This window comes from Malassezia globosa (genome assembly GCF_000181695.2).
Source record: "Malassezia globosa CBS 7966 chromosome Unknown mgl_sf_1.1, whole genome shotgun sequence".
NCBI classification, from domain to species: Eukaryota; Fungi; Basidiomycota; class Malasseziomycetes; order Malasseziales; family Malasseziaceae; genus Malassezia; species Malassezia globosa.
This window is the reverse complement of record NW_001849874.1, coordinates 514,968-541,204: the sequence shown is the minus strand read 5'-3', so window position 1 is coordinate 541,204 and position 26,237 is coordinate 514,968. Positions and strand designations below refer to the sequence as shown.

At 51.6% G+C, this 26,237-nt stretch overlaps 11 protein-coding genes across 11 annotated transcripts; 8 read left to right on the top strand and 3 right to left on the bottom strand.

The window, feature by feature from the left end:
- Positions 1-908: 908 nt before the first annotated feature.
- Positions 909-2,283, top strand: MGL_0258 (uncharacterized protein; the record flags this gene model as incomplete). The annotated part of the gene is made up of 2 exons (XM_001732431.1): positions 909-976; positions 1,011-2,283. The coding sequence occupies 2 exons, from the start codon at positions 909-911 to the stop codon at positions 2,281-2,283; spliced, it is 1,341 nt and encodes a 446-aa protein (XP_001732483.1).
- A 2,516-nt stretch (positions 2,284-4,799) lies between these two features.
- Positions 4,800-8,471, top strand: MGL_0257 (uncharacterized protein; the record flags this gene model as incomplete). The annotated part of the gene is made up of 1 exon (XM_001732430.1): positions 4,800-8,471. One exon carries the CDS (start codon positions 4,800-4,802, stop codon positions 8,469-8,471), a length of 3,672 nt encoding a protein of 1,223 aa, XP_001732482.1.
- Positions 8,472-8,821: 350 nt separating this feature from the next.
- On the top strand, positions 8,822-10,729 carry MGL_0256 (uncharacterized protein; the record flags this gene model as incomplete). Its single annotated transcript, XM_001732429.1, has 1 exon — positions 8,822-10,729. The coding sequence occupies one exon, from the start codon at positions 8,822-8,824 to the stop codon at positions 10,727-10,729; it is 1,908 nt and encodes a 635-aa protein (XP_001732481.1).
- A 33-nt stretch (positions 10,730-10,762) lies between these two features.
- On the bottom strand, positions 10,763-12,691 carry MGL_0255 (uncharacterized protein; the record flags this gene model as incomplete). The annotated part of the gene is made up of 1 exon (XM_001732428.1): positions 10,763-12,691. One exon carries the CDS (start codon positions 12,689-12,691, stop codon positions 10,763-10,765), a length of 1,929 nt encoding a protein of 642 aa, XP_001732480.1.
- A 308-nt stretch (positions 12,692-12,999) lies between these two features.
- On the top strand, positions 13,000-13,671 carry MGL_0254 (uncharacterized protein; the record flags this gene model as incomplete). The annotated part of the gene is made up of 1 exon (XM_001732427.1): positions 13,000-13,671. One exon carries the CDS (start codon positions 13,000-13,002, stop codon positions 13,669-13,671), a length of 672 nt encoding a protein of 223 aa, XP_001732479.1.
- A 1,149-nt stretch (positions 13,672-14,820) lies between these two features.
- MGL_0253 (uncharacterized protein) lies at positions 14,821-16,590 on the top strand (the record flags this gene model as incomplete). Its single annotated transcript, XM_001732426.1, has 3 exons — positions 14,821-14,942; positions 14,969-15,035; positions 15,094-16,590. The coding sequence occupies 3 exons, from the start codon at positions 14,821-14,823 to the stop codon at positions 16,588-16,590; spliced, it is 1,686 nt and encodes a 561-aa protein (XP_001732478.1).
- Positions 16,591-16,806: 216 nt separating this feature from the next.
- Positions 16,807-17,065, top strand: MGL_0252 (uncharacterized protein; the record flags this gene model as incomplete). The annotated part of the gene is made up of 3 exons (XM_001732425.1): positions 16,807-16,854; positions 16,889-16,957; positions 17,006-17,065. The coding sequence occupies 3 exons, from the start codon at positions 16,807-16,809 to the stop codon at positions 17,063-17,065; spliced, it is 177 nt and encodes a 58-aa protein (XP_001732477.1).
- A 602-nt stretch (positions 17,066-17,667) lies between these two features.
- On the bottom strand, positions 17,668-20,601 carry MGL_0251 (uncharacterized protein; the record flags this gene model as incomplete). Its single annotated transcript, XM_001732424.1, has 1 exon — positions 17,668-20,601. The coding sequence occupies one exon, from the start codon at positions 20,599-20,601 to the stop codon at positions 17,668-17,670; it is 2,934 nt and encodes a 977-aa protein (XP_001732476.1).
- Positions 20,602-21,013: 412 nt separating this feature from the next.
- Positions 21,014-23,770, top strand: MGL_0250 (uncharacterized protein; the record flags this gene model as incomplete). Its single annotated transcript, XM_001732423.1, has 1 exon — positions 21,014-23,770. One exon carries the CDS (start codon positions 21,014-21,016, stop codon positions 23,768-23,770), a length of 2,757 nt encoding a protein of 918 aa, XP_001732475.1.
- Positions 23,771-23,814: 44 nt separating this feature from the next.
- On the bottom strand, positions 23,815-25,302 carry MGL_0249 (uncharacterized protein; the record flags this gene model as incomplete). Its single annotated transcript, XM_001732422.1, has 1 exon — positions 23,815-25,302. The coding sequence occupies one exon, from the start codon at positions 25,300-25,302 to the stop codon at positions 23,815-23,817; it is 1,488 nt and encodes a 495-aa protein (XP_001732474.1).
- A 577-nt stretch (positions 25,303-25,879) lies between these two features.
- Positions 25,880-26,135, top strand: MGL_0248 (uncharacterized protein; the record flags this gene model as incomplete). Its single annotated transcript, XM_001732421.1, has 2 exons — positions 25,880-26,000; positions 26,089-26,135. The coding sequence occupies 2 exons, from the start codon at positions 25,880-25,882 to the stop codon at positions 26,133-26,135; spliced, it is 168 nt and encodes a 55-aa protein (XP_001732473.1).
- Positions 26,136-26,237: the final 102 nt, after the last annotated feature.

Genomic DNA, 26,237 nt, shown 5'->3' with positions numbered 1-26,237 from the left:
GCTTTTCCTCTTGTTCCAGCTGCACTTCATTGCTTGTGATCATGGCCTCCATGCTCTCGAAAGCGTTTCCTTCGGCTGTGAAGGAAGTGCGTTTGCACTTTTCACCAAACAGTGCATCGAGCACCGGTGCGCGGTATGTTACTTCGATCACGAGTGTGCTTTACTTACTGTGTACAGCCAATTTTTGGCCTCACACTACAAGTCCATCAAGGCATCGAACCCTAACCTTCCGTTTCTCGTGCGAGAGGCCCAGGGTGTTCCAGCGCGCCTTTTTGTTCGACTTGGTATGTATGGGTTCGAGTCCCTGCCTCTTCAGGTTCTGACGCAGTCGTAGAGCGCGGCACTGAGAGGAATGCTGAGCTCAGTAACCTAGGCTCTGAGGCTATTGCCCGGAAGTTGTTGGATCTTATGACATAGTTCTCACATGCTTGCTACGGTTGATAGGATGAAATGATGGCTTGCCGGGCTTGCTGCTGCTACTATGCACATCAATGCCTCTGATTTTTCTTTTGTAGCTACTACTGTACGATGAAACATCTCTATGCCATCAATTGTACTTCAAGTGCTTCTACATGAAGTGTAGTGTACCTTCTCAATCACATAGGTGTGTCGATGCGGTGAGTGGCACTTTGATTGCTACACGTCATACGCACATCTTGCTGTCGAACAAACGCTCGCACTCAATCATCAAACACAGTACCCCCCTTCTGCCTGAGTCGCACTCTCAGGCTTGAGTAATTGTGTCGCGCTTACAAATCCACGAAATTCTCAATGCGCAGGATGATCAAACGAATGGCTAACATTTTCAGCTAACCCACAAGCTCACATTTGTTAAGCGGAAAGACCATCTTTCCACTGACGCAGAACCCCGGCATTCGACTGACCGAGATTTCGGACAGCTACTCACCATGAAAATTTTTGCACGCCACTTAGAGCGCAATGGGAGTGGCACCGTCTCTCTCATGCCAGAGTGCGAGTATGTAACTAAGGTTTGAAACTGACTTGATAAGCGAGGATCTCTACCATCTGTACAATTTGATCCAGCCTGAGGACCGCGTCTCCGCCTCGACTGTGCGACGAATCCAGAGCGAGTCTAGTACAGGCTCCATTGAGTCGCAGAGAATGCGACTACAGTTGACTTTGTCTGTCACCAAGATTGATTTCGAAATGGCCGCAGGATCTGGCATGTCGAGCGCTGCGAGCTCGACGGCCGTGATTGGCGCTCCCCATGAGCCAGTCTCGTCAGACAGCGAACCTAATTCCAGTGTATCTACACCTATGAGCTCACTTGTGCTCGGCGAAGCGGGCAGCACTCCTTCGCTCAGCGGGGCAAGCCAGGGGCAACCAACGTTGCACATTTCTGGAAGAGTCGCGGAGGAGAATAAGCACGTCCGCAACGGTTCCTTCCACACGCTCGACATTGAGCTGAACCGCAAAATGTCCATCACCAAAGAGCAATGGGACCAGTACCATCTTGATATTTTGGAAGAAAGTGGTGATGCTGGCAAGTCAGCTGAAGTTGGCGCTGTGATCCTGGGCGAAGGCCGTGCCATTGTTTGTCTTCTCACCAGCCATATGACTATCATCAAGCAACGCATCCAAGTTGCACTTCCTCGAAAACGCGCAGGAGCTGGTTACGGAAATGCACAGACGTCCAGTGGCACAGTGAAAATAACTGATCGCTTTCAAGCGCAAGTGTACGACGCTGTTATTAAACTACTTTCACTTCCAGAAATGCGCGTCGTGCTACTCGCCTCACCCGCCTTTTATCGCGAAAATATGTACGAATACTTGCTTGCCGAGGCGACGAGGCGGTCAGAAAAGCTCCTTATGGGAAGCGAGGGTAAACGCAAACTGCTGAAGGTCTATTGTGCGACGCCACATGTACATTCGCTCATGGAAGTGCTCCAGAGCCCGGAAGTTACGTCACAGCTGCAAAATACGAAATTCACGAGAGAGACCCAGGTTCTTGATCAATTCTTGCGTGATCTTGCAAGATCGGAAAACTATGCTTGGTACGGTGAGCGTCCTGTTGTACTGGCAGCTGAGCGTGGTGCAATTAAAACTCTGTTGTTGTCAGATGCATTCTTACGAAACACACATCCCAATATTCGCAAGCAATGGATCGAATTGTGTGACAAAGTAAAAGGCTTTGGCGGTGAGGTATGCATTTTCAGCTCTTTGCACGAGAGTGGCCGTCAGCTCAATGGGCTAGGCGGTGTCGCTGCTAAGCTATCATATCCTCTTGATCTCGATATGGTTGAAGAAGAAGAGTCTGTATAATTGCGATACTGGCAAGTTGTGGTTTCACAACCGGGCGAAGTCGCACGTACGCATTGAGAAGAACGACCGCATCGTATACATCGTCCGTCATGAACCGTTTACGTCTCCTTTTACGTCTGGATGTTCAAAATACTCATTAGTTTAGACATCTGGTGTCATGCCACGGAAAAGTGGGGTACCTGTACGCTCATCACGACGAGAGGCGCGGCCATATTGGGCTGATGGCGTCGACTTGGCAGACTCGAATCGAATCTTTGCCGAATGGTCCAGTTGACGTTTCTCTTTTCTGCTTTCATCATCGTCTTCCACTTGGAATAGGTTCGGGTTCGCTGCAATCGTTGATGCACTCGGCTCAATGACCAGCACGAGCTCTTTCGAGTAGCTGCGGAGTTGTGAGAAACGGCATTACGACGCTCATAATGCATACATTCGAAATCCATCGTACTTCGTGATCTGGTCAGCTCTCGCTATCTTGTGAATTTACGTACGCTCACACGGACATGTGGCTTAGTCCCAATGGATTCTTCCTCGCCAGATCCATGAGTCTGAGATGGTGAGAATGCGTCTTCATCACTATCAGGAGCAATATCGTCTTCTTCCGTCTTGATCGGTACTCCAGCTGTTGTCCCCGCTGGTGTAGCCTGAGCCTCAATGGGTGCAAGAGCACACGGCTCGTTAGTGTCGTCGAGCGGAACTGACGCGCCTGACGTGCTTTCGTTTGCTGGAAACACCAATGTACGTGACTTTTTGTTTCCAGCATTAGCCAACACACGAGCGTGCCTCATTCACATGCACATACCTTGAGTAAAACGGCTGGCGTCCTTTGCGTTTCTTGAAAGTAGCAGAGCACATGATATTGATCTCTCGTTAGTCCAAGAAGTATCACAGAAACACACCAAGCTCAACGACTTGCATTTTCTTTGAATCACCAGAAGACGCTTCTCGAAATAGATCCGGAAGTCGCGGTCGTACCACACTGTGCACGACATAATCCAGGATCCCAGGGTTCTCATTCATCCATTCCACATGTCGTTGATCTAGGTATAGCACCATAGTCAAGATGGTAAGTGCAGAAATACGTAGGTAGTAAACATTGCGCACAGAAAAGTCTCGCATCGCTTGGCAGCAGCCTGGGAAGCAAAGCTGCTGTTGTACTCAGAGTTTATGATGCAGGTTCTGGGAGGGAGAAAGTATATCATCATCAATTTCTCATCATGTGGAGAAATCAGTATCGTCCGTGCGTCAAGGCTTTCCCACTTTGGTCCTCCATGTCGCTTAGCTGTCGGCATGGCGTGCGGGCGCTGCATACTTCGACCCAGCGCGCACGCATGACTCCGCGTATCTATCGCTACTGGATCGATGTTCATGGTCAGCTATTTATGTATGATACAGTGCCCAAGAACTTGACGTCATGTAAGTATATCCTAGCTTCGTCTCTTTGCATTGATGCATTTTCTTTGGGTATACAGGCTTTAAATCCGTGCCGTTTTTGAATTTCTTCTTTGCGCGTATCAAGCGAAATCCTGCCCTTACGCCGCCTGGTAAGCCTATTCCTCTATGTAATTCACCTCACTGGACAGAGGATACGTCAACACTAAAAAGCATTCTCGATCAGGAGCAAGGGTGGGACATAATATGGACCAAGCTTCAGTCCGAGGGCATGTCTTGGTTTAGCAAATGCCAGGGTGAGTGGAACGTTATTCATGCCGTTGATACACCCATTGTATTTCACCACCTGTCTTCTGATGGTTCGTTCTTGAAACCTTTGTCTGGACTCTGGAGGACTAACCATATTTTTTCCCCTACCTATTCGCCCATTACTTAGGCATGCTATCATGGGGCGGTGATTTCAAGGAACCATTTGACGCATCAAAGCTTCGGGTTCATCCTAACACGGGCTACCTGTACCATCCGTCTCCGGCGCCACCCAGGCGCGAAATCCAAAGTAAATCGACTTCAGTGCTATCGCCCAAATCCATAAAGACCACTGATTCACCTCAACTTCCTTGGGGTGCTTACAGTCTCGTGGCATCCCACGTTGTGCTGCAGCACTTGGCGGAAGGTCTCCACATCGACGTCGAACATGGGCTCGGAGGATCACTCCACTGGCAAGGACGGACATTTTCACTGGCACTGTTAAAGCCAGAGCACGACTTGCGCTGAGCGTGGGCGCCCGCCCCTTGCGTGCAAATGCCGCAGGATGGGACACGCTGCGTGGGTCGTGTCACACATTATGCATGTAGTTTTGCAAACATTTTTGTTACAATCCAATCAATTATTAATTCTCACAATTGGTCCAATAAACGGGTGGCTGTGTAACTTCGATGAAATGAGACATGCGTCTGTTGGTGGTACACACGTACACACACTCAAACCCATACACACGCTTGGTACCAGTCGCTTCAAGTAACGTCCGACGGTCTTGTACTCAAGTGGCGTCTTTAAGTTTTTCTTGTGCGCTCCTCATCTTGGCGTTGCCGCGTGCAACTTGTTTCGCCCTACCGTCGTAGCCAGCGATGGAAGTTGAAGCGCAGCGAGGTCGCCAGGAACAGATTCGCTCGGCCAAACGCGCCTTGCGGCAGTTCCAGCGTCGCCGTGCCCAGGAGCAAAGCAAACGTGCCTCTCGTACATTACGGGCGTCATTGCTGGTCAAAGGCGCCGACACGCCAACTCTACTGACACAATGTTTTACTGCATCAAATGCACCTGAATCGATAGCGCGAGAGTCTGCTGCGCGGGCTACGGACAAGTCCAGGCGTCGTCGCTCTCGCCCTAGTGTCATATACTTCGATAACAACTCCGCCCCAGGAAGTCGTCAGTCATCGCAGACTTGCTTCCCGAATATGGGGGGTGCAAATGGGCCATGTCACAGTCGGAAGCAGTCATCTATTTCGTCTTCTAGGCTTCCTACTATGACAGCTGGCCACCGCTTGAGCTTGGCGCGGCAGTCGCTCATTGATCAACAGCGGAATTCATTGGTTTCCTCACCATCGCTAAATCATTGCAGTCCTTCGCGAAGGAGGAGCCGACACTCGCGACAGTTCAGCATCGGAACCCGCGGTGAGGGGTTTGAAGTCATGAGCGGTCAGCCAGTAAAATCAGTTGAGCCCGACCAGCCGGTACGGCGTGCATCTATTCACCGCCGGGCTTCTAGAGTATCTGTGCGCTTTTCTTCACTTGAGCCGGCGAGTATTCTGTTTGGAAATCCTTCAGTACAGAAGCCTCTTCCACCGATTCCCTCTGATTGGAAAGCAGGCTTGCGAGATACTGACTCCCCAGTGGAAGAGGAGGACCGGACCACGGCGCTGGAGAAACTTGAGGGTCGACACCGTCCAAGCATGTTAATCACGCCGAATGAGTCGCCGACGTCAACCACTGCATCTCCATCTTTGAGTCGACCCATCATCCCGTCATGGCTCAGTCTTGGTGATTCGTCGTCTCCTTCGAAAAATTTGTCCAAAATGAGTACAGCTTCCAAGCGAGAGACTTTTATCGAGCCACTCGTGGAAGAGGTCAATGTTGGGTCGTCCTCGTTAGAGCCTGTCGTGAGGGACGAGTCCACTCCGCGGCCCTCAGACCCGGACGTATTTGGTATATCTCCAGAATCGAGAAAAAGTCCTTTGCGTCCACTGAAGTTAGGAACTCTTTCACCAGTGCGAAGGCCAACGATGCGGGCGTCACCGGCCTCTAAGTCGCCTAAGAGAGTATCCAGCATCACATACAAAGCATCGCATGATCCTGACTCTAGCTTGGAGAAGGTCACTACACCTACACGCTCATGGAGCGAATCATTGCGAAAACACATGCCAAATAGCTCGCGGGATGCTTACTCGACTGTCACCTCATGGACGGCATCTGATCAGACTCAAAGCTTGTTCAGTCCTGACTCGAATGTTTCTGGGTCTCCCGGGGCTACAAGCATTGACTCTACTGACCATACTGTACGAAAACGCGGATTCCGTATGGATGAGTCTTTGTCGGACTCTTTACAGCACCAGTTGACAACACTGCACTCTCAGCTTGATGAAGAGCGTGAGCGGCATCAGCAGGAAGTGATAAGCTTGCAGCGCGAGCTTGAGGAAGTGCGTGAAGTCATGGGCTCTCAACTCATTTCCCTGAGAAATGCTAAGGAATCCGCACAGAAACAAGCGTCAAAGCTCGAAGCACAGATTCATGATATGCAGATGCAACTGGAAGATACCTCAGGGGAACGCGACATGTACAAAGAAGATATCGTTGATTGGCGCTCACGATGCAGTGATCTGGAACACACCATCCAGTCGCAGCAGTTGCGTCTGAATCAAGAGCGGACTTGGCGGCGTGTGGCCATGAAGCGGATGCAAGCTATGAGCACTCGTCTACGTGCAGGCACCGCTACCGGCTCTGACGTGAGCACGGCCTCTACTGACACTTCTCATTCGTCGGCCCTGCCCTCCATGCCTGATCTCCCAGAGTTGCCTGAACTCCCGTCAGAGGATGAGGCGGGCCTTTGGACCCAGCGCGTTGCAAGGCAGCTCTCGAAGCATGCGCCGAACTCGAGCAATGCGCCTGAATTGGCCCCCGAAACGATCAAACTCTTATCAGATATGCGCGAACAGATCTTGGCTTTGTATTCAGCCCTAAGACTAGAGGAGTCAAATCATGCACTAACTCGTGAACAGCTTCATGAGGCGAAAGAACGGTCCGCTTTGGTTGAGTCAGAGATGTCTAATCGCATGCCAAAGTCGGAACCATCTATGCCAGAGCTACCTTTGCCCCAGCCGAGCGACTCTGTGACACTCGATATGTCAACACCAATTGTGACACATGTCGAAGAAGGATCGCATGTCCCAACAAACCATGACACTACAGCAGACATTCTTTTTCCGCCACCATCAGATTTGCCGAATGCGTCACAAGATGAGCAAGCCTTGATTGGTTTAGGCTTCTCATCGGTGCCAGATTCTTCTATGCCCCAATTATACTCGAACGAACCGTCGTCTTGTTTGGACTCGAGTTACCGTGCTGCGACCGAAGGGAGCTTCGACCGATCGGCCAATAAGCCCATGTATACGTCTGATCATGCTGTTGCAGCGTCGTTGCAAGAGTCAGGCGACGCGCTACCTTTGTCCGAGTCTGGCACTTTGGAGAGCGAAACGAACCAGTTGAATCCCGCACCCTTTGTGACGACCAATGAGCCTGCATGGCCAGAGGTTGAAGCGAGCTTTTCTACCGATACAGATCCCCATCATACAAAAGTCCAATCGCTTGATCTGGATTTAGAGTGTGGTGGCGACGATAGCGCGTGGGTGAGCGAAGATGAAGACGAACAGGCATCTGAGGTGGATACAGACGACAAGTCAAGTCCTCCTACGCCTCGGCCTGAATTTATTCCAGAATGGAGTTTTGATCAAGCGATGTTTGAGGCGAACCGGGATGTAAGGTCGTACAAAGAGTCTGGCTGTCATCCACAGAATCGGTATGCGCGTCGAGGTGCACGGCGAGTCCGCAAGACTCCCGTTGAAGACTTTTTTGGTGTCCTCGACGTACGTTCGGACTCTGTGAAGCCCCTTCCCATGCCTGATTATGCACTCGACATGCCGCCGGTTGATCTCAATAAGCTTGCACCGGCATTTGAATACCAGCCAAGCGTGTTGAGCTCCCCCCATACTACGGCAGCGGTGTCAGATGGGTCGAAGTTTGGTGGCATCACGCGTGCACCTCTGCTTGATGAGCCATGGCAGAGTCCTAAGAGTCGTGGACAAGCATCTCAACAGCAGCAACAACCAATTTCCTATGGTAAGGAGGAGAAAACAAGTTCTGATTCAGTTACTCCTAACAACGGCGGTGGCACGGCGCAACTTGTGTCCCAAATGTTGTCTGGGTGGGTGTCTGCAAGGACGCCCGAAACTTGTATTGAAGAGGAAAGCTATCCTGATGTCCAGTCGTATGATGTGGCGTCGCCCGTTTTTTCTAGCATCTCGACACCGGTGCCGGTTGACTCCCACCTGGCTCCGTCGATTCCAGCTCCTAGCACGCCTATTCCAAGGAGTCCTGGGTACGATGCTCGCTCTCCTGTTGCGCCTGGTCATATGCGTCTTATTAAGCACAATCCACTCACGAGGATCCCAGTTCCCACCCCCATTTGGCTATTGAACTTTGAACGAACGACAGATGTACCAAACGCAGCACCCTCTTTTACGATTTAGATGATTTTATCGATATATATATACATATTTATATGCATACACATAGTAAGGGGCAATGAATTGATGGAAAATGTTGCTTTGTGACAGGTTTGTGGGAAAGCATTTCAATGCTGAGCAGACCTTACAGAGCGCTGAGTTCTCGAGGAGCCACACTCTACCTAGGTTAAGACGGCCTGTGTGCGTTTCCTGGAAAGTAGACACGGCAGACGCAACACTTCGAACTCTTTGAAGTTGCGTGGTCAATGTAGGTGGAGCGCCATTCTTAATCGATTCGGCGTAAGTATGTCTGAAACCAGGGGAACCTGGCTTTCATCAAAGTTGAGATCAGGTCTGGAGCGACTAAGCCAAGCATGACCAAAGGAGCAATGGGACTACCGGTCCATACGCTACAGCCTGATGATCGAGTTCGAATCTTCCCAAGACTCCTTTGCTTGCTCTTAGCATGCATCGCAGGTCTCTGGATATCGACTGGTAGATTTTACACTGTCGAGTCGGAGTCCCTCTCTTCGATGGAACGTATTTGCCCTCAGCAACCCGCATATGATCCAACAGAGGCTCTTCAGAAGCTAACGATTCGGCCTCCATCCGTCCTGCATTCTGTCAAGCTCTTGAGTGAGGCTGTACAGCTCTCTACTGAGGCCATGGATGAGATTTTGTCAGATGATGAAGAGTTGGAGTCAGTGACAAGGAACTCTACGTTCTCGCCATTTTCTGACTGGATTGAAAAGTCTTTTCCTTTCATTCATGCTCCCGACTCACCTGTGAGACGAGAGTTTGTGAACAAGCACGGTCTCTTATACACATGGGAAGGCACCGATCCCTCGCTCAAACCCGTGGTTCTCATGGCGCATCAAGACACGGTACCAGTTAACATATATACGCGCGATCGATGGATCCATCCGCCATTTTCGGGATATATTGATCTAGAAAATCAGACTGTGTGGGGCCGAGGTTCTCTTGACTGCAAGCTTTGGCTGGTGGCATCGCTCTCAGCCGTCGAAACACTCGTCCAAGCTCACTTCCAACCAAAGCGCACGATCATCTTAAGCTATGGGTTTGATGAAGAAACGGACGGAAAATATGGCGCAGCGCATCTAGCGTCGACTCTGTTCCATCGTTACGGTCCGAATAGTGTGGCTATGATCGTCGACGAGGGTTCACCTGTTCTTTCAGCCATTGACCCTGGCAGCTTTGGCTTGCCTGTCGCAGGGCCTGCCGTGGCCGAGCGTGGTGAATTGTCCATGCGGATTACTGTGCATGCTCGTGGTGGTCATTCGTCTATGCCTCCTCCTCACACGGGCATCGGCATTTTGGCTCTAATTATTGCGAAGCTAGAGGCGAATCCATTCCCCGATGTGCTTGGAGAGGAATCGCGAGCATCGGTCCTCCAGCTGCAGTGTCTCCGCGATGCCCCAAAGATGCCTGCTGCGCTGCGCCGTGCTCTGCGACGCGTGGAGTCAGCGGAACGCACACGGAAAGAGTGCCGCAAGCCGTGCTGGCAACATTGGTGGAAGCACATCGGCATGCTATCGAGACAAAGGCGTCTTGATGCTGCTAGAAATGAATTGATGCAAAGTCTCGACTATGCGTCGCGCATGCTGCTCAAAACTACACAAGCTGTAGATGTGGCTTATGGTGGCATCAAAGTGAATGCACTTCCCGAGATTTCCGAAGCTTTTGTCAACCACCGTATTGCTCCTTATGCATCTGTGCGTACGGTCATACAGCATTACAAGGACTTGCTCGTACCTTTAGCGAAGGAGTATGGCTTTTCTCTTGTTGTGGATCGGGACGATTTGAACTTATCACTCGATAAGAGCACAGTGTCTGTGAACATTAGCAAGACGGGACTCGGGTACGACTCGCATCCTCCGTCGCCTTTTGAAGGGGAAAAGGCCGAGGCATGGCGTCTTTTGTCCAGTGTCATTCGTCAGACCTGGCACACGGACGAGCCGCGAATTGAGCTGCGCTCCATGGACGACGAGTCGGTGCCTGAGCAGCGTAAATATAACGAGCCTGTGCGTGTGGCTCCTTCCATCATGTTTGCCAACACAGATACGCGTTGGTTCCACGACTTAACGAACAACATCTTCCGCTTTGGCGCAACATCGGTTCATCCAGATCTGACGGGTATGTCACCTTATTTAAACGTCCATACGGTCAACGAGCACGTGTCCATCGACTCCGTCGTGAAAGCGACGCAGTTTTACACGAACCTACTTGTAGCGGCAGATCACGAACAGATTGAAAGGGTATAGAATGCAGTAGATTACATTTGTACAAATATGTTATCAAGCTATGCCTTGGTGTTTCGAGGGAGCTGGTTTCGGCTTGTCGTCCGACTCTGTGTCGATCTCAGCTTCGTTCGGCCCTAACGAAACCATGACGGCAGGTGCATTTGCAGTGGGGGCATCCAGCAAGGCCAAATCTTTCCCAGAGAATAGTTTCGGTACCACATATACACGGCATGGAATCATTAGAAGGATGATGATAGGAAAGCCGATAGCCGCTATAGTTTGTGAGATTGCCATAGTGAGGCCAAAAAACGCCCACTGAATGCCGACAAACAGGGCAAGTGTCACTCGCCTGACTTGGGGTCGGAGCGTTGGTGCAAGCGCTGACGTATCTCGCAGCAACGAGAGTGTCCGAGTCACAATCGGATTAGATTCGATAGATGCCCATCCGACTAGCAAGAACACTCCAGCAAATACTGCACGGGGCATCGTCCCTAAAGCGACAAGGACAGGACGCGACATTGCGCCAAGCGTCAGAAGCCCTATAACGAGATGGCTCAAACGTTGTTCAACGACACGTAAAGTGCGCACACGAGGAAAGTAAGTGACGTGCAAGATCGATGCATCTCCGCTCGTATGATGCATAGGCTCCGTAGTGTGTTCACCAAATTGCTGTTTCTCCTTTTCAACGTCATGGAGTATGACTTGTTCATACAGCGACAGTGAGTCTGTATGATCAGGCGCTTGCGGTACCAGTCCGTTCGGTACGGGCAAGCCCATAAGACCTGAGACAAGCGTCGTGATGCCCAGAAGAAAAAAGTCCCAATGAAAGCCGGCTGGTTTCCGGATCGGAAACTTGCGTGCTTGAGCCATTACACTCGACACATTATGGTCAAAGAAAAACAAGAGCATAACCATCAGACCTAGTGGTGCAGCAATAAATACCCAACGGACCTCGATGTGCCAAAAATCGACAATCCATCCTCGGTCCAATGTCGGAAAAAAGCTGCGGGTGATAGGCAACTGCGAGACCGGCACTTCGTTCAACGAATGCTTGGGAAAATGCGAGAACCCTGTCCAGAACAGGCAGCCTGCTACAAAAGCCAGCGAACCGACAAGCCGGCGGAGCTGGAATGTAAGGTACGTCGACGAGCCCACGAGTGTCAAGTAGTATACGGACACGCAAAACAACACTGCTATCGTCACCGACAGCCATCCCGTGGCATTGTCGTGATCTGGCAGCGAAAACTCGAGAATCAGCTGCTCGATACCCTTTTCAACATAAATTACACCGACATACAGTCCAAATGTGTCGCTAGTCATTTCCGTGATGAAGCGCGTCAAATCGCACAAATTAAACATTGCAATGAGGAAATGAAACCCAGCCGCCCAAATAAGCACCCATGCCTGCAGCCGAAGATACTTGATCTGATCAAATCCGTAGTGATCGTGGAATATGTTATAAATGGTGTAATTCATGAGATCTGTTAGGCCTGTCACCCCCACAAACGTCAGTGGTTGCACGCTGAACACAGAAAACACGATTGCCGCAAGAGCCGAGGCTAGGATCACTTCATTGACACCATAGCTGTGATCTGTACGCTCATACATGTCTAACACGTATGCCAATGCAGGCATGAGATTGATGAAAAAAATTCGCACAACGCTTGTTGCCACGGTAAGTACATTCGATGGCTTGAGTGCATCAGTCCAGTCGGACGCGTAATAAGGCGCACGTCTCCGTACATCTGACCACATTCCGCGGAAAGGACGCAGCTCATAGAGCCATGAGCGTTGTGACCATGGGGTTTCATGCCATGCCTGCCGATCTTCTGAGTTTTTGTTGTCATTGAGCTCTGCGTTCACGCCCCTAGCATCTGTGAAAGGTTTCTCCTCAGCTAGTTCGCCTGGTTCAGCATGCCTCAGAACGACATTTTCATCCACATGTGGGCCTCTGCTGGAAGTCCATGCGCTATGCGCACTCATGCAAGTATCGCGAGGCTTGCAGGTGTGTTGTTGTTCTGAGCAGAGCGAAATGAGTATGCGCACGATTCACATATATCCGACACAAAAACACATGCATCAGATGCGCCCCACTGACTGGGGTCAGAATCAGATTTTTTTTTCTGGCACATGTTTGATTGACACATTCGTTGTTATCAATAATTTCCTTGGCAAGCAAGCCGCAAGTGTGATCTGCTCTATCGATTTGCGGGGAGAAAGTGTGTGAAAAATCAAGGCCCAGCTTGCTAAGCTTGGCATCAAAACTTCTCTCAACACATTTTAGTGCCTAGATGCGTGTTCTGAAAGCCCGTGCAGCGCTTCTATCTGACTATGAAGTCCTGCAGCTCATACGCGAGAACGAGGCTGAGCAGCGCAATGATGCGCGAAATCGGAAAGAGCAGTTAGACACTGATATGGACGTGCCGTCGAATTTGCGTACGATGCAATTTGAGATGATTTCTGCCCTCTCACAACCATATAGGCCGTGTGCATTCCAACGTGCCGAGCAAATCCGTGCGTTCCTCGACGATTTAAATGCGCGTGGCTACGTGATTCCTGACGACCGAGTTCTGGCAGGCGAGCCTGGACTGACGAAAACTGAGCGACTACAGCTGGTGAATCATGCTCCCTCCAGTGTGGTAGAGCTACATACGCTCGTGGAAGAGCTCGGTCAGCGGATGAATGATGACCAGATCGCAGAGATCCTGCAATGCGTGACGACAAATCTTCCAATCACCGACGCAGCAGTCACTATGGCTGATTCTGCAGTGACAGAGACCGATGCCGATACTGGTGCTGGCGCCGCATCACATCAAATGGAAGAAGAGTCACATGCCATTGACGAAGACATGACTATGAATGAAGCAGAGATGGAAGCAGCAGAAGACGCTTTTCCTGAGGAGGAATTTGAGCACGAAGAACCAGGTGCTGGAATGGATCAAGACGGTGGTGAAGACGACTGAATTTGATCTTGTAGACCAGAGCGTTGGCGCAGTCTCTGGTGGCCTGTATACTCGATGGATGGAAAGCAGACATGCAACGACTTCACCTCCAGCCGGCTCCACCACGACCTTGGCCACGGCTCAGTACCGGCAAAATACCCATAGCTCGCGCGCGACGGATCGCCTTGCCCACCTGGCGCTGGCTCTTGCGCGTCAAGCCGGTGACGTTTCGGGGTTGAATACGACCCATCTCTGTAGTAAACTGCGACAGAATTGCACCATTTTTGTAGGAATCATCCGCAAGCGAAGGCTTCGCAGGGTTGAGACCAAGCAAATGGAATGGATCGGTCTTCATTGCATCTCGCTTTGACGGTCCTAGTAGGGGCGTGCTAGTGCGTCGGGGTATGAATGTCATGTTACGTGGACTGAGTGTTTGTGGGTCATAATACTAACAAGAGCATCATAAAAAAGCAGCGCGTCAGCAACCAGTCTTTCACGCAGGATACGTACGTGACCGTTTTGGAACACCTTAGTGGGCGTGCGCACTTGGTCGCTTTGCGCCTGGCTTGGTTTCGGCCGTTGTGATCGTGAAGATCGCTGAGCCTCCTGGGGTCGACTCTCGAGAAAATCAGCAAGCTCATCGAGTTTTTTCTGAGCTGATGAGTCGTCCAAGCTATTGTTCCGGTCGCCATTCGAGTTTGCACGAATTGTCCCCACTAAATAGGGAGTTTGGGCAAACACACGCGCTTTCGCACGCACACCTGGAACGAGTGCGAACGATCCACGCGTCAACAACATGGTACGGTAGTGAATACACGCGACAGCTCTCGTCGTCGTCGTCGTCAGCAACGGCTGCAGCAGTGCCCTTTCTTCTTGGTCTGCTTGCAAATCCAAGCAAGAGCCAATGGCTGCCTGAGCGTCTCTCGACAATGCGAGAGCTCGAGTGCATTTCACGTGACCTAAGTATGCGCCATCGCCTGACGCACTGAGTTGCACATCTCCACATATCACGCATAATGGGGGGGCGCAGCTGTGAGAGCCAGGGGCCGTGGCGCCGGGCGCTGGTAGTCTGTCGAGTTGGCTCGCACGCCTGCGTCTAGAGAGTGCGTTGGTTTGAGGACGAGTCAGGGACCTGCTATTGAGAACGTCCACTCATAGTCCTGATCTACCATGTCCTTCGATTTATCGGTGTATCTCGTTACAGGTCGTGAACTGCTGCCACCGGGGAAAGACTATTTGCAGAGCCTGGACGAGTCATTGCGCGATGGATATGTGTCGATCGTACAAATTCGGTACGTGATGATCAGCTAATGGTGAGTGAGAAGCATGTTTCTTTCGAGGAATTTTTGGCAGTAGCGCAAGCATCGCTTGCTATATGTGATAAGGTGTGTGTACAGAGGCATTTGTGGTCGGTATCGATGACTCAGTGCGCTTATGCAATAGTATCATGTTCGCATGATGATCAACGACAATGTGGACGTAGCAGCTCTATTACCTGAGCGTGTGGGTCTACATATTGGCCAGGAAGATGCCAAGCTTGAATACGCCCGGCAACGACTTGGTCCCCATCGCATAATTGGCCTGTCCGTGCACAGCGTAGACGAGGCTCGTGCCGCGCTGGATAGTGATGCAGACTATGTTGGTGTGGGCCCTTGCTGGCCAACGAAGTCGAAGGAAGGAGTCTCGGATGACGATGCTTTGATGCTTCGCGGTGCTGCTGATATTCTAGCGAGTCTGCGACGTGACCCCGCGACCACTCCTCCGGGCAAGCGGACGCATGTGCCGAGTGTCTTGATCGGTGGCATCAATGTACGCACGGCCTTCCGAACCCTATTCGGTGCATCATCAGAGCATGCAGAGCCAGATGGTATTGCTGTCATCTCAGCTATCGTGTCGCGTCGAGACCCTGACGTTGCTGCGAAAGAATTGCACAGTATTGTGACGGCTTTTCGGCGTGTGCGACAAGATACAGCCCCATCCAGCCCGACATTCCCAACGGAATCCAAAGTGCTCATCCAGTCTGTTCAAGAGCTTCTTAGGGCGTATCATACACGATACGAGAGCGTAACACGAAAAGACGATGCATCTTGCGTCTCTTTGCCGCGCCCTCTCGTGCATACCATCACATCACATGTATCATCGAATTTCAGCGCGAACATGACGCTGGCTTTTTCAGCAAGTCCAATTATGAGTCATGAGTACGAGGAAGTTGAGCCACTTAGTCATGTGTATGGGTCACTGGTTCTCAATATCGGCACAATTTCACCCGACTCGCGTAAAGGCATGGCACGCGCAGGTCCTGCCGCAAACAATCGTGGAAAGCCTGTTGTCCTAGACCCTGTAGGTGTGGGTGCTACGCCTTTTCGTCACCGGACAGTGCAAAGTATTCTGAACGAAACTCAGGTCACTCTCATCAAGGGTAACGCAGCTGAGATCGCGACGCTGTGTAATTCGAATGATGCGCAAACACAAGGCGTCGATAGTGTGGGAGAGCTTACTTCAGCACCCGTACTGGCCCGGCGTCTTGCGCGTCAAGAGGGCGCTTTTGTCCTGCTGACCGGCGAGGTCGACTATCTCACGGATGGCAATGTGGTACTCGAATCACGTTGTGGCACGCCGATGCTGGGCCGCATCACGGCATCCGGATGCTCGCTTGGATGCGTCGTCGCTGCTGGTATGGCAGCTGCTCAGAGCAAGTATGGCATCCAGCTTGGAAACCAAGTCGAGCAGCGGCAGTCTCCACCACGGCTGCATCATGAGCTCATGATTGGTGCGCTGGCTGGACTCCTTACTTATACTATTGCTGCTGAACGTGCAGCTGCTCTCCCGTCGGTGCGCGGACCTGGATCATTTATACCAGCGCTTCTTGATGAAGTTGCATCGTTTGATCCCGCTTGCCTTGAGTTGTACAAAGACCGGCTCACGTTCGCTTCACCATAGCATATGTCTGTGTCAGATTCAGAAGAGGACAACTTGCCACTAAATGAATTCCTCCACTACGTGCATGCGCGAGGTGCATATGTATATCAGCACTCGCATGGGAATTATGCTGCAGGCACAACTGGCTCGTCAGACGCGTCCGTATATATCGACGCGTCGTCTTCGCTGGGCGGTGTAAAAGACAGTTGGCTTTTGCGCACTTTCAACAACGTGGGCATGGACCAGGACTACTGGGGTGTAGACGATATTCTCGCAGAGAGTCAGGTATGTTTTCGAACAGCTTGGTGTCTTACTTTAGCACATCCCATGTGTATTCCACGTCGATGTGCCAGGGCTCGGATACCTTGAGGGCTCTGGGGATGATGATGTATGTATGCATGCACACAAAAGGTGGTCGAAACTCACATCGTGCTAGATTCACAAGCATTCTCGTCTGGAGCTTCCATACTGGATCGCGCACATGCTTGCCGTCTAGTGGGTATGCGCGTGCACTAACCACAGTGATATCGTGACGATCCAGCAACCACGAGCGTTTGGCTCTCGGGTTCGTGCAGCATTGGATGCCAGTGCCTTTTCTGTGCGGCTTCGTGACTTGGTGCCGTATTGGTACGCGATGGCAATACGTCTTGCGCAACTGTACGTGAGCACGTGTGGACTGATGACAGTTTGGATTCGGATGACATGCAGCACTGGATTGGCCAGGTACGTGACATCGACGCTCTGGAGCCCCGCCCCCCTCTCTTCCTCCCCATTCCTGCGCATGCGCTTACACACGTTGTTCTCATAGACCTACATGGAACGACTGCCGAGGATTTTTGAGCTCAGTGTATTGCTGGGACGCTCGCCGTCGAAGGGCGATGCACTTTCTGCTGTCCACATGCAAGAAGCAGGTGGACTCACTGTGGAAATGCAAGAATTCTTTCAAGGGCTAGATGAAAGTGAAGCAGCCTGTACGTTATACATCCATCCATACATGCATGTTGTTGCCATATGCATCTCTACTGACGCCACGTGCGTAGTGCTAGCTGCGTGTCAAACGGCGGGACGAACCATGCAAGAATATCTCGCCTAACTAAGCTAGCTCAGATCCAGATCTTGCACAAGGTTATGCAGGTTCGAAAGTCGATCGCGATTCATTAGCCCTCCCGTTGATCCTGATGAAGAGTCTTTCATGGGCGAAGAAGCGCGCTCAAAGCGATCCGTGCGACTTTCTTGTCCAGCATGTCCGCTAGCTCTTGGCGAGTCTTGCATCGAGAGGGGCACTGACTGCGGTGTATTGCTGCGCGCAGGCGAACTGTCACCACGAGAACTACGAGCTGAGCCAGGCCGTTCTTGCGGTGGGTGCACAAGTTGCTCGATCACGTTGGGCAGATCCGGCACATCCGTCACGAACGACGGCACATCTCGTGAAAAGTCGCTCTTCTTCTCCGACGCCCATGGACCAGAGAGGATCGAATGCTGGTTGAACGAAGCGAGGAGCGTTGCTGTGCGCCCGGTAGCATCGTCCGTAGATGCATCGCTGGCGTCATCAAGTGTACGAACATCACGAGAATAGTCTTGACGACGGAGCAGGTATGGGCGCAGGAGGGTCTCGTCCAAGTTGCTCAGGTGGCCCTCACGCATGTACGACTTCAGCACACCGGGCTGCACAATGAACAGGGCACCGAGCTGTCGGAGCATCTCGAATCGGTCGTTGACAATGGGAACGCCAAAACGGCCACATATATCCTGGTACATCGCCAGATCTTTTGTGAGCATCAGGCCACCCGTAGCATTTACCGTGTATCTTTTCAAGTGCTCACATAGCAGGGCGTGAAATCCGATGCCCACTTCGGTGTAAAGGGATTCGCGCGTGCGCTCCGAAAGCGTCCTACGTGCCTCTTGATCGAGCGATTCGAGCGCATCAACGATAGCGAGGCAAGGCTCCGTATTGAGCTGTGTAAGTGCGACATCGTCGTTTCGTGGGCAGTAGTCTGTCCTTTTTTGCGTTGCCAAACGAGCTGCCATAAAGCCCAGCAAGTTATCTGTGTACTTCTGAAGAAGGGCTTCGCATTTACCCTCCACACGTAGCATGTTGTGGTTGTTGTATATGTTGGTTTCACGGCGGATCGTGACACTAGATGCGGTGAGTGGCAATACCGCTGTCTGCACGTAGTGTTGCCAGAGTTCTGATAGCTCCTCGACCCGCTGCACAAGCGAGAGCACACGCAGATCTGGCGGCGCTGCCCCGCGCACGTCGTAGCCGAACATTTGGACGGTAGCAGTCTCCAGCGCCGCCTCCACATATGCCTTCAGGTAAGCATCCGTGAGCACGCGGAGCAGATTGAAGGTGTTTTTCGGCACGTCTGACGATGCGCACAAATCCACACATCGACCGAGAGCTTCTGCGTGCCAGCGCAACAGGCGCTCAGCCAACTCCAGCGATAACTCGCCGTGTTCATCAGGATCATGGCCCAAAGGCACGGCCGTGTTTTCATCAGGGATGCTAAGGCCACGTGCTCGGTCGACGAGCCGCTTAAATGACGACACTTGAGGCGTTGTACCACTGCCGTATCCTGCACTCTCAGACAGAGTTGAAAAAGCCACAGAACTGCCGAACGAGCCAGTGCCGCCTGTAAACTGCTCACGCACTCGGCTGAAGATCGTCGCATTGGCTCGCGATGCCTTGATCGTGTTTTGGTGCCAGGTAAAGAAACGATGCAGCGCCTGCGCGTAAAGACCACTTAGCACATGGCATTCACGGTCCATGTAGCGGACTTGCTCGAGGAACTGAAAGAAGAGCTCTTCGACATGCTGGTCCAACATAGCTCCTAGCACGGAGCCACCCGCAGCAGCGAGCTGCTTTGACGAGTACCCATCAGAGGTAACTAGTCCATCTGCTTCGTGGTTTCCCATCGAAAAGAGACCATCCAAACTGCTACTTGAATAAGGCGTAGACGTGATGGTGATGCCGGCGCTTCGAAGGTCAATCGTCTTGAGATCGGCTACGAGCATCAGTGTCGCACTTCGTGTGACGTGAAGCATCCGGAGGAAGGCAAGGCCAGCGACATCAATAGAGGTATCGTGTCGCGTCGTACCGAGAACCTTGGCATCTGCATCGAGCGCTCGTTGCATGATAGTCTCGACGTACGTCTGGACACTCTGCGCAAACACACGTCGCAGAAAAAGCTGCATCACAAGCAAAGGCGTCGGAAAAACAGCTGCAATGATCTGCGCCTCGAGTTCCACAGTGCGTTTAATTTCCGTGTAGAGGGCATCGAGCGACGGCTCCGACCGTGGTGGCACCGAGTTCGGATCGGCAATCTGGCTCCACTCCGGTGACGCGCCGATTTTCTCAGCTTCCACGATCCGGTGTTTGGAGATGAAAAAGTCGTGCTGGTTCACATAGATATTAATGCATGACATGCCGCCATTGAAGCGCTGTAGCACATGTGCAATGTGGCTCATCATCTTTGGGTCAGAGCGCCGGTAGTACTTGTCAAAGAGTCTGAGCATATCGCGTTCAAATTGCTCACAGTATCGCTCAATAAACCCACGCGTTTCATTGCTGCCCTCAATGTCCACCTCGCGGCTGATGACGGCAAGTCGACGCAGGATCGTCGCGGCTTTCAGTCGCCCCTCACGCCCGCCTTCCTTCCTCAGCTTGTCAAGCCTGTCCGAGCTGCCTCGCGCGAACATGTAGTAAAATTCAATCAGGTCTTGTGTCTCATTTGCTCGAGTACGTTGGCGGTCCAAGGCCTCCAGTTGCTCCCCGATTCGGATAGCCGTGCGCCCTACTTCAGAGATGCGCGCCTGCAGCGAGTCAAACGACGACTGTGTTGCATCAAAATTGTTCGTTAGCTGCCGCAACTTCTTGGTATACACAGACTGCGACACTTGCACAGCCGAATTGAGCGCAGTGCTTCGCTCGAGCATTTTGCCCTTGATGCTCTGTAGTTCGCGGATCGCCTGCGCAAATGTGTCTGTAAGTGGGCGTGCATCAAACACAGGCTGCTTTCGCGCCTGTTGCATGTGGTCTTCTGATAGTGCAGATACGAAGTCCGTTGCATTGAAGGCACCCTGAAATGCCGTGAGTGTGCACAGACGCTCAACTGGAGGCTTGTCCATATCGAGCTCTATTTTGCGCATCGTTCTCGACGGCACACGCGGTACCGGTCTGTTCCGCGGTGCGCGTCGTGGACCAGTACTGCCACCTGGCCCTGCGAGACTTGTCATAACCCGCTAAATCGCGTTTCACACGTACGTCAGTCCGGCGTGAACGTGTGCACCAGCGTCTGTTTCGCTCCTCTCGGCTTTGTTTCACAGGTCTGGGGGAAGGCCCATCCACCATCCCTCGCCCTGAGGCGTGTGTGTCATTTCTCATGCTGACTAAGGATCTACCAGAGCACGCCAATTTTTTTGTGCCTGCTCGTGAGCTCCAGGTATGCCGAGACACTACACGTCGACTTACGATCTTGTCCGTCTGCAGCACGAAGTGCGAGTCATTTCATACGCTCGAAGACGCGCCATGTCATTGCCAATCTTGCCGCTGGAACCTCTAGCAGCGGCACTTGAGTCTCGTACACATGTGCAAGAGGCATGGATGTCCGCTAGCATGACCAATGCCATTCGCAAAGCGTCAGATACGCGTGACACTGATGGCCTGCATGTGTTAGAGAAGCGCATCAATTCTTTGTTGAGCACATCACTTGCGCAGAACAAGAAAGAACCTTGTTGGGAAATTGGTGCAGACGTTGCACGCACGTTTGTGGAAGAGTGTGGCTGGACCGTTGTCGAGTTGCACGGACAAGTCTGGATTCAACATGCCCATGCACATCTCGAGCAAGTCGCGAAGTATCTTGGTGCATGTGTGGACGTTGGATCAAATCCGATCGATTCAGGCGCAGAGCTAATTCTTGCGTCTGTGGTATCACTGACACAGCTGGTTGGATACGAAGTTATGGGCAGCGAAGGCGAGTCGCATCCAGAGTTCCACCGTACTATTGTGACGCCCAACGTGCCCAAGATTGGGCATGCTCTAGTGAGTGTATGCGAAGTTGCATCACAGGTTTGGGGGTCGGTGTACTCCCATGCAAGTATACCCCTGTCGAAATGCCTCGATGTGATCCAGGACCAAGTTGTCAGGCATGCAACGACGTATCGGACATTCGTTGCTCGGATCCATGCATTGTGTATGCAAATACTATTTGGTCCTTATGCAACACTACAAACCGATATCCCGCCGCGCTGCGTATACCTGACGGCTAGTGCGACGCGTCTTTTGTCGGCCATTCATGTAACAGGCGCTGCATCATCCTCTTTGCAGCCAGATCTCGATGCTCGCACCTTTTCTGGCTCCTCAAAGCTTACGCAGGCACAATTATGGGCTGCTACAGTCGCTGAAATCTTGGACGCCCTTATCGTGTGCGTTTGTGGGAGTGCCCCATCTGTGTCATGGCATGCATCAGGACTTTCCGCACCAAATACCGATCCTTTAGCATGGATGTCCCCGTCTGCAGCTGACTTTGCACAAAGCATCCCTGCCTGCTTTGGTCGTTGTGAACTGCTTCTCGGCAGCACATCGTGTCCCGATGCTGTGGGCGTATTGCCCTACTTTCTTAGCACGCCGACTCTGCGCGCTGTGCCCGTGCCCATTGCCCGATGTGTCCAGATCGCTACAGCAATGATCCAAGCGCATATTCCGCCAGGTCATCGGGCACCCATTGATCAGCTCCGGTTCGAACACATGTATCTTCCACAAATACGTCAACTGGGTGCGCGATTCCTTGTTCAAGTGGTAATGGCGTTTCAGCAGCAAGCCTGGCCTTTTGTATATGCAAGTGAGGCAATCTCCAAGCTCAGTGCCATGGCCGAATACACGCATGGGACAGCGGAGCGATCCCTCGCATTGTGTGCGCTTGATCTTTTGCTGGCGCGTGATAGCGTGTTGGCTCCAAATGGTTTCGCTGGTGGCGCAGGCATACCATTGGATCCTGCGAGCACAGTGGTCCAACGCATCGCGCGAATCTGTATTCAAACGCTCAGCGCATTCGTCGTTCAAGAGCCTATGTCATGGTCGTGCATGCCACCTTTGAAACGCACACGCACGTTCGAAAGCGATGCGATCGTTGCCTCAACACGCGTTCTTCAAGATGCGATCATGTCCAAAACGTGCACAGAGATGGACATGGTCTGCCATGCAGCGTCTGTTCTTGTTGCTTTGTTTGGTCTGCTAAACTCGAGCGCTGCGCCAGGGCACCGAGATCTTGCACGCACCGGCGCGCTTGCTCTTGTCGGTTTGACAGAAGTCCTCATCGATGCTCGTGTGCTGGATGCGTCAAATGATGCTATGCTAACCATGTGTGAACGGTGTGTGGATGTCCTCACATCTTTGGTTGTATCTCATGCAGGCGCTCTAGTAGCTTATGTCTTGGCGCGTGTGCATGCCATACTCGTTCGGGGCACGCAGTCTAGTATATCGAGGGTGCGCATCGCGTGTGCTGTTGGCGTATCGCGCCTTCTCGTCGTAATTCGGCCGCGCGTCCCACCTCTTACCGATCATATCGACTCAAGTGCGTTGGAGGAGCAAGTGGCTGCGACGGAAACACAGGACCAAGTGCCATTGCCTGTGGCTGGCTGGCAGGGACCTGAGTCGGTGTCAACTTCGTTTGCCACAATCGATGAAGTAGCTCCTCGCGTGCACAAAGGCGTCGCTGGTATGTCGGAAGCCATCGCGAGTATGTCAGACGCACACATTGATCTCGAAACCCCGCACTCTGTGCCTGCGCCTACCACTTCTATCGCGCGCTCATCAGTAAATGAACTTCATCGTCCGATTCGTTCCGAAGTTACACGTCCCAACTTTGTTTCTCCAGAAAAACATGAGCAAGTCAGGACAGCTTTGGATTCTTTCTCCGGGACAGACGCCGACGACCACGCTCAGAGGTGTCGCTCGCGGGATGGGATGCCACATGGTCCAGGCGTGGCTACGTCTTCTTTCCAATCGTTTGGTGAGCGGCCCATGGAGTCGGATCACATAAATGAGACACACGACCACTCTGTGCAAGTGCAGTCAGGCAAGAAAGCAGCATTTCCATCGGACATCACTGCCGCTGGCAATCATGATGACGACGACGATGACGACGACGCTTTGCCCCTACTCGACGCAGATGCCTCAGATGATGAGGTTGAGACAGAATAAGCACTGAGCTCCTCGCATACTTTATACAACTACATATACCCGGACTATCTTAGTCGCTCGGCTGTAAAGATAATGTCGCCACATCGAAGACAAGGCCAACCGCCTAGCTCACGCAAATCCACACTAGTTAACTCCTCCTTGAACTTGCGACCAATGCATGAATAGCAGTATCTGCAATTACAAATGACTTTTTTGCCTTGCGTCGCATATGGGATAAATGCCAATGCATCCAGAAATCGTATGCCATTCGGAGAGGTGTCGTGGACGGTAGGACAATAGTTTCGATCAATCGTCATCGATGAAGCGCCTTTTCGTGCAGCACGGCGCTCGGCCATTTTCGCCGCGCGCACAGCAATCTTCTTGCTTTCATTCTCATTGAAGGAGTCCGACTTGTCAGCTTTCTTTTTGTGACGAGCTGCGAGTCCTTTGCATGGATGCAATGGATCCGGAGTCGGAATCGATACTTCGTCTTTGATTGACATGGGAATAGGAACTTGGTGAACATTCACACCAGCTTCACGCTCGAGCCTTTCGAAGCAGAGGGGACAACACTCGACCGGGAGGTACCAGTACTTGCCCCGCGGCTCAAACATGTCGTACCCGTAGTACTCAACGTTGTTGTACATATCAAGGCGCAAGCTTAACTTGTCAGTGATTTTTGTGGGCATTATCTTGAGAAGTGTTTTGAGTACATTCTGATGTTTTGGCAACAGCGTCAACAGGTGGAATAAATGCTTAGGCCGCACAAGCGGCACAATAAACAGAAGAAACTCCATAACTGCATTCCACACAAGTTGTCTGTTCAAAAACTCGAACGAGACGTTGTGGTGCAGCGCACGGTTCGCATAAGTGAGGCGCATCCCGAGAAGCCTATCAGCCACGGTACGGTATTTGCCATTCCAGAGAAAGAGACTGAAATTGACCAAACCAATCAAGCTCCACAACCTTTGCCAGTGCTCTGACAGCGAATATGCAATAAATTGCAGACTCTCGGTTGGCGCGAGATCGTACTGGCGGCTTGACATGAACGATTTGGCTTTGCTGTACATATATGGCAAAATAATCGTGAGCAACGGATGCAGGGCAAGTTGAACGGAAGATAGTGGCGCATCCCGAGCCGTTGAGTGTACTGTAAAAATAAAGTCAGTCAAATTCTCTCTGTACGTACAATGTGCACGATGTGCCCACTCGTTTCGGTATTTTAGGTTTTGAAGCATCGCGCCATATGTTGCGCCGCGGTCATAGATACTAAATTTGTACAAGATCAAACGTAACGCGACGAGAATCTCAGAGTTATAGCGCTGCTCAAATTTAGGCGATACCTTGCGCAATGCATTTTTTACAGGCTGCGTTAACAAGTCCGCCAGTTCCTGATCAAGAAGATGTGAGTCTAGTTGACCAACTCGTTGAACACGCAGCTCCGGCGATGAAAAGTTGGGAAGATCTTTGCGAATGCGTTCAATCTCAGGCGAAGCCTGGACGAATGCACCCTCATAAAAGGGCAGTGTGGCAGTCTCGGACACACGGCTCATGTGCGGCCTGTCCATACGCCCACCACTGTCTGGTTAAGGATCGTGGAGGATAGATAGAAAATCTCATGACCCGCGCAGAATACATGAATTCTCTTTCCCTCTAGGTGGAGCAACACAGTCATTGCCATGACACGTCCGGCGGAGAGGGCTCAGTTACCAAGGCTGGTTGTATTCGACTTGGATTATACACTCTGGCCAGTACGTTGAATCAATCTTGTGTAACACAAAGCTCTGGGTCGATACGCATGTAGATCCGCCGCTACGTCGCAGTCGAAAGCAAAATGAAGTTATCGACGCGTACGTGATCTATGATCGTGACGTTCCTTGATTGATTGACATATTGTCAGCTCAGGTGAGCGACTATCATTTTATGATGATGTACCGTGCGTTTTCTCAATTGAATGCGATCTTACCTCTACAGAGGCATCCTCTTTTTTCTTCGGCAGAACGGAGTTCTTATAGCTGCTGCCTCTCGCACTGCCGCACCACGAGTTGCGAGGCAGGCACTTCAGGGTCTCATGATATCTAGGAGCGCTGGTGAAGAGCCGCCAGTCTCGGCTATGTGTATGTATACACTATGAAACATGCTGTGCTAACGAGCAAAGCCCTCTTTGATTACTTGGAGATCTATCCTGGCTCCAAAACGACTCATTTTCGACGCTTGGCTGAAGTCACAGGCATCGATTTCAGGGACATGTGTACGTGATTCTGGAGTTATGAGTATTGGCTTTGCGACTTTGATGCGTGAAGTATCTGCTCCTGTTTGGGCCGACTAACATGCGGTAGTGTTTTTCGACGATGAACATCGAAACGGTATGCACTTGTCATCTTGACGTCCGCTCCTTACACCTTTGTTCTGTTTGTTTTATTTATTATTTTTTTTTTCGGAAAAAAAATAACTTATCTTTTCTAACACTAAAATCTCGCCATCAGCT